Source organism: Micromesistius poutassou (genome assembly GCF_964030765.1).
Source record: "Micromesistius poutassou genome assembly, chromosome: 4".
NCBI classification, from domain to species: domain Eukaryota; kingdom Metazoa; phylum Chordata; class Actinopteri; order Gadiformes; family Gadidae; genus Micromesistius; species Micromesistius poutassou.
In genome coordinates this window covers 11,591,251-11,608,017 of record NC_140274.1, presented here as the reverse complement: position 1 = coordinate 11,608,017, position 16,767 = coordinate 11,591,251, and the positions used below count along the sequence as shown (strand labels likewise).

The 16,767-nt window shown below is 48.3% G+C and overlaps 1 protein-coding gene across 2 annotated transcripts; it reads left to right on the top strand.

The window, feature by feature from the left end:
• The first annotated feature begins 573 nt into the window (after window positions 1-573).
• Window positions 574-16,722, top strand: mnta (MAX network transcriptional repressor a). 2 transcript variants are annotated; one of them, XM_084466458.1, is made up of 6 exons: window positions 574-756; window positions 3,605-4,289; window positions 4,623-4,664; window positions 5,042-5,153; window positions 13,740-13,932; window positions 14,178-16,722. In XM_084466458.1, the coding sequence occupies exons 1-6, from the start codon at window positions 684-686 to the stop codon at window positions 14,945-14,947; spliced, it is 1,875 nt and encodes a 624-aa protein (XP_084322584.1). In that variant the 5' UTR covers window positions 574-683; the 3' UTR covers window positions 14,948-16,722. The 2 variants fall into 2 exon arrangements, with proteins under 2 accessions (XP_084322584.1, XP_084322585.1); XM_084466459.1 differs by lacking the exon at window positions 4,623-4,664.
• The last annotated feature ends 45 nt before the right edge of the window (window positions 16,723-16,767 follow it).

The window sequence follows — 16,767 nt, the reverse complement described above, 5'->3', positions numbered from 1 at the left end:
TCGGTAGATGGTTAGATGATTTGGTTATCATTGGCTATTACTCTATTACTAAGCAACTGACAGTTTCTGGGAGCCGGGGAGACAGACCCGACAGATGATACTGCAGCATGGCTAAACGTGCGTGCGCGTGAGCAGCGCTTTACCGTGTTGTTCTGCACGCTGATTGGTCGATAATACGAATATGCTAATTAACTGTACTCGTCCGTTCGTTACTATTCCCTTGCGGAGCACGATATATCAGTGTCACGTGGGAATTATTCCTTCCCCCCGCCCCATATTATTTATTTAATACATTTTCTATGCTTAAATGGAGACATTACATTTCTCATATTATTGTGGGTAATAATTGTCCAAAACAATATCCGTTGCGCTTGCTATGAATTCAAATTCCATCCATGGATTTCAGCCTCCGGGTTTTCCGTCGCACCGCCCGAGCGGCACGGGAGGGAAACGTCTATGGGCGGTCACACATGCTCTGCTTCTAAACCTTATTTGTTTCCCTCATACTTTAAGCGCCATCTTGTTGTAACTCTTCTACGTATGTGGAAGAGTTTTTTTTTTTATGAAGGATATCCGACCATCCTCTTCAGCCCCACAGACTGGACCCTTTCTGTTGGATCCCACATATCAAATCGTCGTTTAACGATTTTTCGGAAAATCGCAGTCCCTCGATCACAAAAGAAATGAGCATCGAAACGCTTTTGGAAGCAGCCAAGTTTTTGGAATTGCAAGCACAGCAACAACAGAAAGCACGTGGTAAGCGTAATGTGCAGGAAATTGTAACGCTCATGCATTTTTTTTAAATTCAAAATGTGTAAATGATACTGTGCCCTGTAATGCATAACTTGCCTCTTCACGTCTACGGTGTGTTTCAGTAAAACCTACTCAACGACACGGCCGTAGTATGAAGGGTTGTTGCGTTTGTATTAAATGCTTTTAGCCAAAAATACGACCAGAATCCAGCCTACACGGTTGTTTTTTTACTTTCACATTCGTTTGAAATATATGCGGCTGAGCTTCATGCTTCTATTAGACCATCGCGTGTCACAGATATATAAACGGGGTCGTTATATTTTAAACATTTCGGCACAGTTCTCTGCAGCGCTGAACATGACATGGTTACATGTTGCGTCTACAGTCACGGCGCTTATTTTACTATGCGGAACCTTTCACTACGTTTCAAATGATCCCCAGGACGCACACATCCCCGCCTCATTCGAGTAGGCAATACGTTTATCTCGTGTTCTACTACCACACATTTTAAATAATAAGAAGCAGACGACTAAGGGCGGTGGCAGACCGGAATGCCATCCCGTTTTACATAATGACCTGACCTAGTAGGGATATCAGATGACGCTCCCCCCAGGCTTCCCCTAGTGCGTGTCTTTGATCGATTGATTTTATACGCTGATGCGGATTTCTATATGACACAGTGGTGCAACGGTCCGTGCACCCCCCCCCCCCCCCCCGTCTTTCGTACAGTGTATCGGTGTTGTGATCGCTCATAAAGCTTGATTTTTACAATATCTTGAGTGGCAGTCGATGACGTGTACCAAATGACCACGCCTCTTATCTATGTGAGTTTAGAGAGACCGCCCACCTCACCACGTGCGTGCTGGGCAATCCTGCCCCTGGCTCTGGGCAGAGCGTTCGGCGCAGTCTCCTCCCACTGCTCTGTAGACAGTGGAGAGCAGTCTCCTAGCACAGTAGACCCTCCCACTCTGTATAGCCGTCACCGCCCACTCTCTGTAGACTCTCCTACTCTCTGTAGAAAACTGGGAGGGAAAGTGGGCCAGCCCCCTCTCCCCCCTTCTCTGCACTTATATAAGAGAGCGAGTACTCCTTGTTTTTGTAAACCTTTCTACGTGCTTCTTTTCGATGAGGCGTGTTTCATGAACATCAACAGATATTGCTTACCAATAGGACTGGTGTAAGACTAGTCCTTCATTAGTTGTTCAATTAGAACTCCAAGGAACAAAGCAATCTGTTAGGGTTTTTTTTCAGGGGAAGTGGATTTTGACATTCAACATTTCACTTATCCTTGAGAAACAAATATGTATCGTGTTTTCCTCAAACCACCTGTGTTTAGTTGAACAAGGCCCAGTCCATAAGCGGAAATATTTAGGAGGTTTAAAACGTTGTACTCATAACCGTCCATGGCAGCAAAATATGGTGGCGATCATTTCCTGGCAGAATCTGTTGGTGGAAAAGCAGATAACGTCACTAGGAGTTTATAAGACGTTTACCTGAACTATACCAAAGCAGTAAGCATAATCAAAGCACATGATAAAGGAGTTTGATGTCCATTCAGCATAGGCTATATCCCATGATATCAATTGGCTAATTTGGTTAAGGCATCATGCCTTGATTTATATCTATTCCATTTTTTGTATATAGGCCTACTACTGCATGCTGCTACTGCAGAATCAGGGTATGAACCATTTTGCCCCATGTGACTTCACTCCTGCTAGTTTTCTTAACTGCAGGGTGCAGGACTATTGTCTGAAATACCGAGAATACCCTTGCTTTCACCCCTCGTCGCTCCGCGTGTAGTGTTAAATCTTCCAAGACCGCTACCATGGCAACAGTACAGCCCCTTCCTCCCAGCATCCTCAAACATGTGATGACGGAAAGCCCACAAGGAGTGGAGGAGACTCTTTAATGTGATTGGAGGACCCAACGTTGATGGAAAATCATTGACTATTGAGCTCATCCCCATTGTCTCTGGCGTGACCCGAGACAACGTCGATCACACGCCACCGTTCCTCGTAGAATGTGTGCTCTCTTGCTCGCTCCTGCTTGGGGCTTTGCCTGTTAATATGTTGTTTATAATGAGGAATTGTTGCCAGTGAACTGAAAGGGGTGTGTGTGTGTGTGTGTGTGTGTGTGTGTGTGTGTGTGTGTGTGTGTGTGTGTGTGTGTGTGTGTGTGTGTGTGTGTGTGTGTGTGTGTGTGTGTGTGTGTGTGTGTGTGTGTGTTCAACACTTTATACACAACCAAGAATCCTTTGACCACACCTGCTGAATGTTATTGAAACATATTGCATTGCAAAGGATGATGTAACAGTGATGCACCATGAAAGGAAAGGCTAATAGTGGGCCATTACCATTTGTTACTACTATGCATTTTGTAATGCAAAATGTGACTGATTCTATGGTGTCCCACGTCTGTAGCTGCCACAGAGCCTGACACGAGACCAAATGCTTGTATGATGAAGTAGCCAGTAATGGTGGTTTTCCTCTTAAGAGCAACTCTGGTTAATAGGATGTCCCTTCCCCACTGCTGGGCTGACGTCGCATTAGGCATGTGTTTTTGCAAAGCTGTCAGAGGTCCGTGAAGGCAGAACAGGACAAGTCATTGTCAATGTCCCCCGAGTCACGGGTTATGCGACATGGCACTCTGGGTCCGGTACAACAGATGGACATCACAACACCGTCACGAATACAACACACACACAACTGACACAACCTTGTTATTATTCATCTGCTTTGAATAGATTTCAAACCTAAAACAGCCGTTTACACTATTCTTCAGTGTAAACGTTTGCATGAGCTCTTATTGAGTCCAGGCTGTGTTTGCTAACGCCACCACGTTGTTCCCACAGAGGACAATGAGTTGAAGGAGAAGCTGCGTCTGGAGCAGTTGGCGGAGCACCGGCACTCCAGCCTCGTCTACACCTCCCCCGTCCACCACCACCACCACTACGACCAACACGTCCACCATGTGGCCAAAGCAGAGGAGCCCCGCTTGGCCCACCGACTGCCCCCCCAGCCCATGCCCATCACGGTCATCCCCGTGGTCGCCGCCTCCCACACATGTCTACCGCCTGCCCCGCCCCCACTCCCCGCCAGCCTCTCCGAACCCGCTGCGCCGCACTTCCCCTCGCCCCCAAGGAGGGACCCCTACTCCCCCCCACAGGAGAGCACCGGAGCCCCGCCCCCCGTCTCGCCGCAGCCCCGGCCTGATCCCCCCCCGTCATCGCTGGCGTCGGCGGCGACCGCCACCTACCAGTCCCCGCCCTCCCACCAGAATCACCATCACCATCATCCTCTCCCGCAGCTGGCGGTTCAGCACGCCAGCGCCCAGCCGCCACTGCCGCTGCAGCGGTACCCGGGCTCCATCGTCACGGCACCCCAGCAGCAGCAGCAGCAGCAGCAGCAGCACCAGCACCAGCAGCAGCCCTTACTCCCCCAGCCGGGGCCGCAGGCCCCTCTGCCCACCAGTCCCAACAGCCGGGGCAGCCCTCCTGACGACGGCCGTCACCTGGACAACAAGAAGCGCCCTGGAGGGTAAAGACCGGAGCCTTTTACATAGTTTGCTTTGCTCATCAGCTGTTATTACGCTAGCCAGGGCTTTTATTTGATTACACTTCAGCATTGGGTCATAGTGACAACATGTGTGCCCCAAATAGTGGTTTGCTAGCAAACCTTCAAAATCCTAATCGTAATAGTAACAACAATAATACTGACACTCTATTTATGTAGGCCGTTTTTTAAAATGGGAATAGTTAGAGAGTGGAAGAGATTACAGAGAGTAGTAATGGACATGGATTTATTTTCTTTTGTAATAATCGTTATTCTGGACACCAAATTCTTACTTTGGCCTGCTTTGTGCTTTTACAGGGCAGGCACAAGAGACGTGCATAACAAGCTTGAGAAAAACAGGTGGGTGCAACCTGTCTCCTGTTGTGCCATTTGAATGCAGAGATTTGATCTCTGTGCACAGACCAGTGTAGATGAGAACAGCTAGCCACGGTCTTACTTCTCTTTAATTTCTTCATTTAATTTCTTGAATGGGGGTTCAATTCTACAGAGGCAGTGTACCTCCTCCATTGCCCCCGGATGGCCTTTCTTACCTCATGACTCAATTCCAATGTTAGACCTATGGATCAACATCAATGTTAAACCTCTCAAATCAATGTGTCTTTCTTGTGGTATTCAGTCAATGTCATGTCAGGGATGTTTTGCTAATTTCTCTAGAGAGACTAGGCCTGTCCTTTCCGCCCGGCTGAATTGCCCTGTCTGTTCTTTCTGCTCCTCAGACGGGCACATTTGAAGGAGTGCTTTGAGATGTTGAAAAAGAACATCCCCAACGTGGACGAGAAGAAGACGTCCAACCTGAGTGTGCTGCGCAGTGCCTTGAGATACATCCAGGTAAGCACCACCAGGCTCCGTAGACTGGGATCATACCGTCACATGAACCACACCCATGTCTACTAGGAGCCGTTGGAGAAATGCAGATTTCTCAACCGCATTGCCCTGATTTCAATACTGTTCTTTGAGATGCCCCTTCTCATCTCTGTACACCGGCTTGTGAGCGGTGAGAGAAGTGAGACGGTTTGTGACCCTTCTCATCTCTGTACACTGGTTTGTGACCCTTCTCATCTCTGTACGGCGGCTTGTGACCGGTGAGAGGAGTGCTCTTCGCCTCTCAATTGCAGAACTCAAGGCTCTTAGTTTATTTACATAACAGTCCTGCTGTGTTTACAAAAAAATACTTTACAACTTGAGGATTTTGTTCTGGAGTTTTCCAATTTTGTGGAGTTTATACTATACTGTACTTTTGGCGAAGGTATCATCTATCCAAGAATAGATCCTGATTTGAACTCCACTACAATGCTCTTTAACAAGAGCAACACTGGAACGCTTCAATATGCCTGCTTGAGCATGAAAATAACTGGACCATTAGCACTTGTGTGTCTTAAAGGGGACATATTATACCACCAGGTGTGAGTGTGATTAGCCATTACAAGCTGTTTTGAAAATGTGCCGCGTCCGACATCACAGGTGGGCGTGTCCACCTAGATGTGTGACGGATAGATGATCAACGTTTGCTACAGTCCACTGGCTGGTAGACTGATCTATCCGGCACACATCTAGGTGGACACGGCCACCTGTGATGTCAGAAGCGGCACATTTTCAAAACGGCTTGTAATGGCTAATCACACTCACACCTGGTGGTATAATATGTCCCCATTAACCGAAATGCAGGAACATGTTGAGTGCTTGACTTCAGTTGAAACTTGAAACTGTAGGTCCTATCTTATGAATGAGTATTTGTTAAGTGGAGGCCCTGTTTGTTCCTTTTGTCGTATCCTCTTCTCGTATCCCCTACGCCCCAGATACTATATCTAATTAGGATACCAGTCATGTGCCGGGATTAGTCACCGTGCAGTTAAGCCTAACACAGCATGCAGGACCACTCTGTGTTCATCCTAGCTGGTGGTCGCTGGGTCAAAGGTCAACTTAACACCGTTCTTTGTACTTCTTGAATAACCGTGTCTATGTTTTAAAAAAAGACATGGTGGGAAAATAGAATAAATAAATACGTTGCGGGACGAATACGATTGTTAGAATGTAGCTTTCTACTTTGACGGTTACTGCAACACATATTTGTAGGCTATAAGACCAAGACCAATGCTTATACATTGTAGTGGAAATACCGATTACTTCCAAACCCTTTTTCCCTTTTCCCCCTCTAAATAAACATTCATATAAAAATATATGTATAATAATAGAACGCTACTGGAAATGTCCCACTTCCCCTTTCATACTACATTCTTTTATCATGCGACCCCATGTTTGATTGTGAAACACAATCAACAAATAGCTTCTGTATGTCAAACCTAACGAAGGCGGCGGAGTGACTGTATGAGACACTTGAGGGTGAAACTAGGACAGTGTGGTGGTTGTAGGGCTTGTGAAACTCTTCCCTCCCCTTTGCCTCTGTGCGATTAGGCAACATAGCATGCCCTGGTGGGCAGCCTGACCTGCCTGTCTGCCTGTCTGTCTGCCTGTCTGTCTGTCTGTCTCCTCCTTATCAACAGCTGAGCACGATTCAAGCTGTATTTAAAGTGGGAGTGAACCCCCTGTTTCAGCTCGAAATGTAACACTGAGATTGTAAAACAGGTGTTTTGGGCGGTGAGATCGAGGAAAGGAATGGGTGGGGGGTTGTTATCCCCATGGTTACGACCCACTCTGTGATACTTTTGTAGTACTATTGTTGGGTTTGAGAGTTGAAACACGTCCACACACACACGTTACTTAGTTGCATAGTTGGCCTAGAAGCATAACCGTCTCTGGGACTCAAACATCAAAATCAACAGCTGCCCGCAACGAGCCCCACTCATCCACATGTCCACATATCCACACACACCGTGCCATTGTGCTGTAAGTGTCCAAGATTCTTGACCCCGCTCTCAGAAGCTCATAAACATCAACCGCTGCACACACTCACCGCCAGAGTCCCTTTGTCGTGACGTTGAAGACTATATTAATATGGTCTCAAAGAATGCAACCTGCGTTCAGAGCAGAGTCTGACATTCGCAAACTGGTTGGTGAATGACTGATTACTATGTTGAAGATCATATAAGAAATATGACCATGTTTGAAACATACATTCAACAATATTATTTGGGTAACATTAAAAGTCCTCTGACTGGGGAATCAACAGCAACAAATGGGGGGCAAAAAGTAATCTCACACTGATCATAACTTCCCAAGTCTCGATGTGAGTGTTTAAAGGACCATGCCGGCGGTTTGTTTTCCGCTTGTTATTGTTGTATAGTTGCCCTGAAGCACGTCTACGTGAGTCTCAGAGCTGCCCTGTTTCTCTGGTGGACCAAAACGACTTGTGGCTAGAATGTTCCATGAATCCATCATGAACCCCCTTTTCCTGTTTCTCCGCCTGCACACGGCGGCAGGGGAAGTGTAAACGGTGACCTATTCAAAGCTGAATGGGGACAAAGTGGGTTGAACCTGCGTTCAACATCCCTGCTCCATGGTTACAGGGCTTTCAGTAACCTGAAGGGCGGGTGTCGGCTGGGTAACACTACTCTTGTGTCACATGGTGCATTCCCTTCCCTCTGATTGGCCGGTGGCGGTGTCCAGGCGCGTGGGAGGAGAGCCAGAGCAGACACCGAGTCTTCAGGGGCTCACAGTGGCGGCTCTCTGTTGTCGTGACATCGGGTGGTAGTGCACGCGTGTCTCCTCTGCAAGTAGCTCCACCCCCCCCGCCCTCCCCCTCATCCTCCCCCCTCTACACTTCCAAAGCCCCCTTTCATTTGGGTGGGGGGAGAAAAGAGGTGGTCTGCCAAGCCGGACAATGGACGTAGGAGAGGTTCCAATATAGGGCTTTAGAGGCTCAGGATAACATTTCGTTTGGTCCATGATTTGCCCTTCACTTGTGTTGTAGGTGGTAGTCACGTTGTGATATTGTCTAGAGACTACCCACTCCCATACTTATTGAAATGGGATTGTGTTTGGCGGGATTGTGTTTGGCGATTGGAGTGATTGTGATTGGAGTTAAAAGTCATTTGATAAATGTCAAAAGAAGGTTTTAAATTCCTGATGTTAACATTGTATGGTTCTGGCTCAGTAAACTACAGGCATTGTCCCCATTTTGTGCTTAAAAGGCAGCATTTTGTCCTTTTACTTTGTGGTTGGTCCCTCAGCTCCTTTGTGCATATCTTTCATACCCCTACGTCTCATGATCTGTGGTGTCTTTCTTTTTTTAAACTCGTCCTCCCGGGGCCTGTGTGGTGCTACTTTAGCTGACCGTGAAAAACAAACCCGGCCGTACGCTACACACTCCTCCCTTCTCTCCCTTGCTCGCTCGCTCACTCGCCCGCCCGCCCACTCCCTCCCTCCCTCCCTCCCTCCCTTCCGTCTTACTCTCCACTCCCAGAGCCACATGAGCAACGAGCACATGGCTAGCCTTAGCCGCGTGACGTCAGCCCCTCCCCCCCATCCTCCTGCGCTCCCTCCCTCCCTCCCTCCCTCCTCGACAAGCTGGACTGGCCACACTGGCGGGAGCGGCTGCCAGCGAGGGAGGGAGGGAGGGAGGGAGCAGCAGGAGGAAGGGAGGGAATAGACAGAGGGGTAAACACTGAGCTCAGTTTACCTAGCTCACGCCTGATTTACCACAGTGGAGCCAAAGGAACCTGTTCTCCCACTACTCGCTCTAGCACGCTTCTTTCAAACGGAGCTCTGCACCCTGCCGTGTGGAAGGCCGTCTCGGCTCTCTGATACATTTTTTTTTCACATCCCCCACGAGTCCCACATTCAATTGAAGACTGGGGATTTCGTTCTTATCCATGTTGTTTTCAGGGTGGAGGCAGAGGAAGGGGGAAAATGTGCATAATGTAGTTTCTTTGTGGGCTTCCACAGAGTTAACGGTTAACTGTTTACCGATAGCCCAGGATTTGTTCCTCCCTAGAAGCAGGAAATGTTTTTCTCTTTTGTTAGGGGAAAGGCTGAGGGAGGTAATGAGGCCTTAACCTACATATCTCTTTAGAATCACAATAATCAGTCTTAGTTTTTTGTAAGAGTCCAGCTGAGGCCAAGTGAAAGTGGGTCAACAAGTCTGTTTTTGAAGTAAGAATTAGCCTTTCTGTGTGGGCATTAAGAATGCAAATATAGATGGCCAATCACACTGTGTAGTCCTGGGCTTTCAGTTGGTCCCTTTTGGTCTCAGTGTCCACAAATGGGTTGCCTTATTTATCATCGCAATGGACAGCAGAGAAAATAATGTGGTATAAAGACAGAAAATGTGTTTGTAATCCCATCCTATTCTGAGGCCTTTAGTGCAGCAGGATAGAGACAACCATGGCCACAGTGTGAGGCGTTGGGGGGAGGCCAATGTTGGTCAAGATTCAAATAATAAAAAACCAGGCCACCGACATGCCGTTTTATTGTTGGGTGTCGGCTCTACACGAGAAGCTCTGTGATCCGGCTGGAAGGCGAGAGCAGACAAGACAAGGGTTTATGGTTATGGCTGCGTCACAAGACCTCCACGCTGCTCGGCCTGATCAGTCAGCCGCGCGGCGGAGGGGCATGTCTGCAACGTGGCTTCCCCCGCTGCTGCTGCGGCGGCGGCTGCTGCTACTGGCCCTTTAAGAGAAGCTCGTCCCAGCCAGCACGGCCTGTCTCAGGCTGCCGCAAAAGTGAGTCAGTGAGGACAGCCTGTACTGCTCTCTTCCTCGCCCGCCCTCCCTCCCTCCCGTGCTCTGCGGTGCCATGTGCTCGGCACTCTCATTGCTTGTGACAACGGCTGACGTTGTTTATCTTACACACACACACACACACACAGGCACACACAGGCACACACAGGCACAGGTGCAGACATAAATGAACAATCCGATCTGTCCCTGTGCTGATCTACTTCTCTACACATAAACATGACGACATGGCCTTGTTTCACTGCAAGGGAGAGGGGCTATTGAGATATGGAAGACAATGGACAGGAGAGGGGCTGTCTAACTATGGAACCCACTGGAGGGGAGAGGGACTAGTGATAGAACCCACTGGAGGGTTGAGAGACTTAAAAGAGTTAAAAGAACAAGCTGGCATTCCTTTAATACAAAAAACCTTGACCCCTTGTCAATTGCTCCCTTAAGAGTCACTACTTACCATAAAAGCTGCATTATTGTTTTATTTTTTTCGTCAGTATCGATGACCAATGTAGTGAATAAATATAGACTGGCGTGACAGATGCAATGGCTCTGTCGTAACTCTGTATTAGCAATGTCTATGTGCGAGTAAGGATCTCTATATGCAAGTTATTATGTCTGCATTGATAGTTATCTTGGCAAAGTTCCACCGTGACTGATAATTAACCCCGTTGTAACCTCCTCTATCGAACTTCACGTTTCAACATGTCTAGGCCTAGGGAAACTCAACCAACCTCACACTGGATCAGTGTTTAAGGACAAGCCAGGAAAACATACAGGATGAACATGGTGCCTCTGGTAGAGAGTCTGGGTATATTGGGCAAATGGTGTGTGTGTGTGTGTGTGTGTGTGTGTGTGTGTGTGTGTGTGTGTGTGTGTGTGTGTGTGTGTGTGTGTGTGTGTGTGTGTGTGTGTGTGTGTGTGTGTGTGTGTGTGTGGCGGCACGCTTGCATGCTGCTGCCTGTTGCTGTGGGGGATCAAACAGGGACTGTTGACAGTTGGCTTGTGCCGACTGACGGAGAAACCAGTAACTCCCAAGAATTCCATCCAGTGAATGCTTCACATCGACTAGTGCTGAGGGCACATTTCATAGTGTGTGCCCTGGAGAATGTCGTCCTTTAGAAATGGGGTTTATTTTATGATTATTAACTAATGAGGAACATAGTTTCAATGGCTGAATGGTTCAAGGGGGTGAATTATAGGCCTTGCTCGGCGAATGTCTTAGTAGTTGCCATGGAAACTGCCATACCCCCCCACCCTCACCCTGTCAGTAGCAACAGACGAGGCGACTCAATCAGTCAAATTGTTCTTCTTCTTTAAGATCACAAAACAAATCTCAACCTACCCCTCCTCTTCATCTAGCCAAGTGCCTGATTGGATGATCACTTATCTCTGAGGAATGTTGATCATCTGTTGTCCAACCATTAAGTTAGGAGTTTGTCCTCAAAGCAACTAGTTCCTGGTTCTGAGCACATGTGATCAGTGTTGCGCACAGCACCAGGAGATGTTCACAGGCAGCTTACGCAGCAGATTCTGTTTGCTGAATCTGTTCCTACTGTCTGTCTTTTTTCCATCTTCCTGTGAACATGTGGTTCCGTTCTGCATTCACTTCCTGTAAGACTGGAGCAGGGGAAAGTTACCCCTCTAAGTGGTTTCAATGGGTACTCGTTCTAATATCCTCAAAGGAACTTGCCGTGGGTATTATCAGCCTGTAATGACTGGGGAGGCGAAGGGGAGATGCAATTCTACGACATCATTTGGCGCTAATATTGTAATCACGTGTTTTCCTCATTCTCACAGTACACCAGTCAGTACTACTCGACACCACAGTACTCCCGGAGAAAAGCTCCAGGAGCACTCTCACTCACTCACTCCCTCACTCAATCACATTACTACTCACTCGCAGAGACACACACACACCTCACTACTACTGCTCACTCACAGTGACAGGAAGTTCAGTCTTTGAGCAAACAACTCAACGGCTGTGTCATCCAGTCGCTAGGCGCCGGGAGGGGAGCAGTGAAGTCACACAGCCCACTTCCCTGGGCCTCATATTCCAAAGCAATGCGTTGTGTTGAATCATTTATTCCCACTGTTCCACAGAAGCCATGCCCTTCCTAAGAGCGCAATGGCTGCTTCTGAAATGACTGGCCTTTTGTTTGTTTTACACCAAACCAAATATCTTAAATGTAGAGTTGACTCTACTGTCATGTAAACCCTTTTAATGTTGAATAGAGCAACATTTCTATATGGATTTAGCATATTGTAGTATATTTTGGAAATCTGAATAGTTTTGTGTCGTAACGCTCTCCTCGGCAGTTGGTCAAAAACTCCCTCCAACTATTTGTTCCTGTTGCTGTGGCCTAGGGAAGTCCGCCCATCGTGTGTGTGGAGAGTGTTCCTGTGTCAGCTGACCAGTTAAGGGAAACTGGGTCATGGTGTAGTGGCTGCCTAGAAGCTCCCCCCACTCAACAAGCCCCTCCCCCTCATCTCTGTCACACCCATGTGTTTCTCCATGCTTGGTATTGGTCGCACACAGCACACAGTGCACACAGTTTTGTTTTGAGGTTGAGATTTGTTTTTGTTTCATTTTGCTATATTAACCTATTTTATTTTTGAGAAAACACCATTATGGCAACATGGCCATAAGGAAATTGCATCATTATGCAATTTCCTTAAGATTTCACCATTCTGGGATCATTTGTTTGTCTTTGGTATGGGGTCATTTAGTGTAAATAAGTATTGGAATTATTTTAATATGATAAAGTCAATATAAAACCATAATAACAAGAACTCATACCCGAGGTCAACATTTTCATTTGTTGGACAACATATTTAAGGAAAAGTTAACCATACAGTATAATGAATATGTGGTCTTCTACTCACAAATTCCTTACAAGTGTTTGTCCACAGACATCGTAGTTATCTTCCTTCAATCAGGATCTAACTACTGTATAGCCCCAAAGTAAAGTAACAGAAGTCTCCACCAAAGCAAATCTTCAGTATCTGTGGATAACTACAAATGTCCAAATGTTTCATTTTCGCAAGGGTGTGGCCTAACTTTTTTCTGCCTGAAACATCCAAACAGCCTTGTTTGGTGAAGCACATTTTTGCCATATCCTTTTGTCAAACAATAGCAACCAAGAAAAAGTTGGGGACTAACTTTAATAATTGTCCCAAAAGTCTCAACAGCCCTTGAAGGAGTTGAATTGAATACACTCTAAAGGTTCTCCTATAACCTCTATGTTGACTAATGAAGCTCAACAGTGTTGGCTGCATTGTGTCAGTTCACAAACCAAAGTGAAACAACGCAGCAAAAGTATGTGCTTGTTTTTGCCCGGGATTAGCGGAAGTTGGGTGTGGATTGTGGCAAGAGACAACCAGCCAATCACCAAACCGGCTGATCACAGATTTGGTTGCAAGTTCAGAAGCCACAATTGTTACCCACATGTGTCCAGACGTGCAATCTCACGACTGCAGGCGTCACACCTTTCGGTCTGAGATGAATGCAAAGCTTTTGTGGCAGGCCCGACTGAAGGCGTGAATCTCTTCTCTTTTGATGATAACTGACGGATAAATCATGTCTGACTCTGATTGAATCATCTCTCATAATCACATTCATGCCTCACTTCTATCCCTCCCGCCACAAGTCATCTTTCTTCTCTTCTTGGCGAGATGTTGTTCATTACAGTTTGAGTTCACACAGTTTGATCCTTCTTCAAGCAAAACTCCCCTGCCAAGAAGGTCAAACTGAAGGGCTCTCCCCTTTTGCCTCCTCCCTCCCTTTCAGACGTTGAAGCGCAAGGAGAAGGAGTTTGAGCACGAGATGGAGCGGCTGGCACGGGAGAAGATCGCCACGCAGCAGCGCCTGGACGAGCTGAAGAGCGAGCTGAGCCAGTGGATGGACGTGATGGAGGTGGACCGGGTGCTGCGGCAGACGGTCCAGCCCGAGGAGGACCAGGCCTCCACGTCCACGGCCTCAGGTACGGAGGGGCTGGCTCGCCGGTTCTCTTTGCTGCCATACCCAAATACATACATCAGACATATGTATACGATTGGACTAAAATACGCCTTTTTTTTAATATACATTTTTATGTTAATTGAAGTGACCCTGTTACAAATTTGACTGCATTCTCAATCAACAGTTGCGTTGATTCACTTAGGGAGTGCATTGGGCACCGATCTGGTAGTTGTGACGTTGTCTCAATGGGTTGTGTTTGCGTTGCAGAAGGGGAAGACATCGACGACCAGGACGGAGAGACGGCTCGCCGGATGCCCACCGCCTTACCCGCCGTGCCTCGCGCCGTGCCGCCGGATCAACGCAAGACCCCCGCTCTGACCCCCGTACCGCCACCACCCCCCATTGCTGCCGTCGTCGCCACCCACCCCCTCCTCCCCCAACACATCTCCATTCAGCACAAACCCCCCGTGCACCAGACTCTGGCCTTGCCCAAGCCCACGGTCCTCGCCGCGTCCGGGATCCCCGGCGCCACCGCCATCCAGGCCTTACTCCCCGCCCAGACCCAGGTGGTCACCTCCCAGCCCTGCCTGCAGCCCACCGTCATCGCCCACGCACCCGCCTCCCACGCGTCGGTCATCCAGGCGGTGAACCACGTCATCCAGGCGGCCGGCCACAAGCACATGGCTCACCTGGCCCCGTCCAGCAGCTCGGGCGCCGTCCAGCTGGCCACCGGACACCGTCAGCAGCAGCAGCAGCACCACCACCACCACCACCAACAGATCAGCCACATCACCGTGACCCCCGTGGCCCACCTGGGCCCCCACCTGCCCACCATCTACTCCCAGTCGGTGGCCGTCGCCCAGCTGAACGGCGGCATGCCCGGCCAGACGGCGGGCAGCACCGCCGCTGCTGCCGCCGCCGTGGTCAGCAAGCAGACGGGCGCCCAGATGGTGGCCCACCACCCGCAGCTGGTCGGCCAGGCGATGCTCAACCCCGTCACCATGGTGACCATGCCCTCCTTCCCGGTGCGACTCTAAAAAGGTGGCCCCCGGGAGGCCCGAGGCCTACGAGGAGCAGGGCTGCCCGCCGGAGACCCGGTGGACCCCGGGCGTGTGGGAGGAGCCACAGGCCTTTGGGCTCGGCTACCAACAGGTCCGTGGCTGAGGACAGGCAGCAGGGCCGGCCGGACACCTTTTGTGTAGCAACGTGGCGCAGCACGACAACCATTTCAAACAACGTGGAACATTCCAAAAAGACTATTCAGCTAATGTTTATTCACAATGGCATCGTAGGAGGTGAATGCAAATCCTAATTAGTTTCTTGCTCTTATCGTGTGTGTGTGTGTGTGTGTGTGTGTGTGTGTGTGTGTGTGTGTGTGTGTGTGTGTGTGTGTGTGTGTGTGTGTGTGTGTGTGTGTGTGTGTGTGTGTTCCAAGGTGATCGTGTCGATGGGGTTTGTCATGTTTAACAAAACAGTTGGTCTGAGGTGCACTTCCTGTCCATTAATAGTAGTCACAAAGCGGTTTGAATGGGGGGGGGGGGGGGGGGGGGGGTAGGAGAGGAGTTGTATCTTTTATGTGTTTGTTTTTTTACAAGACCCTTAATACAACAGCTGACCCACCATTTTCCCTCTCCCAAAAGAGAAACTACTGGTTCTCTTGAGGGCGCACTGATGAGACTGAACTGGGCCTTCACGAGTAGTGAGGGGGGTAGACTGTGCTCAGCCCACCATAATAAGCACACCAAGAATGTGATCACAAGGACTTCCTCCTCTCCAGCAGGAGCACATGGCCGCGGGGCGAGAAGGAAAACGTGGCCCGGATCACACCTCACTACAGGACACTGCAGAGGCCGATGACTGATGAGAATTTTTTTATACAGCACTAGCGCCCCCTGAAGTTAAATTGCTGCACTAGCCTAAGCATTAAGAGAGCTACGACAATCCATCGCAAAATGAGGCTAACGCCTCTCCAGTTTCATTTTGAGGTTCATCACGTTTACTTGGACTGCAGAATGATAAGAATGTAACGAAGCGTAGTTCAACCGAGCGTCAATCAAAGATCTCCAGCCGGGACTTTCCAGTGGCTGAGCTAATGCATCGCCATTTAAACGGCTTAAAGTTGACCGTTTGGTCGTACAAATAATCCAGTCTCCATCGTGGCTGGTAATGAGGAGGGTGACAGCACGAGCGGGTCTGGACGTTATCTGACCTGGATTACGGCTCCAGCCAAATCAGGGTCAAGAGGATTTGAAGTTCATCGTAGTGCTTCTACTGATGTAAGAGCCCGCCTCCGTTCTCTGGTGCCGGTCTCCTATTGGTTGGCCGTTTTTAGTTATGAATGGAGCGTCGTGGAATCCTGGAAGGTGTATGTGGTTTCGTCCATCTTAAACACTTAATGGTCCTGGATAAAACGACAATCATGTTATTCCCTCAAATAACGCTTACGATTGTTATAAAATTGTAACAATAGTTTTTTGCTACTGCAAACCGCCTTTATCAAATCAAGTACAGCTTTCTTTAATTATTAATGCTTGTTATACATGATGTATACACACTTTTCTGAAATTGTACTCATACAGGAATGGTCTTGCATGGTTGAACTCAAATCACAAGCTTTAACTTGGAAATGCCACCACTCATTACATAACAAAAGCCATTTTATATATTTTATATATATATATATATATATATATATATATATATATATACACACACACACACACACACACACACACACACACACACACACACACACACACACACACACACACACACACACACACACACACACACACACACACACACACACAGTGTTGTATGCAGCGAATGAGTAGGGGGTGGAGGGTCAGGTGAATGT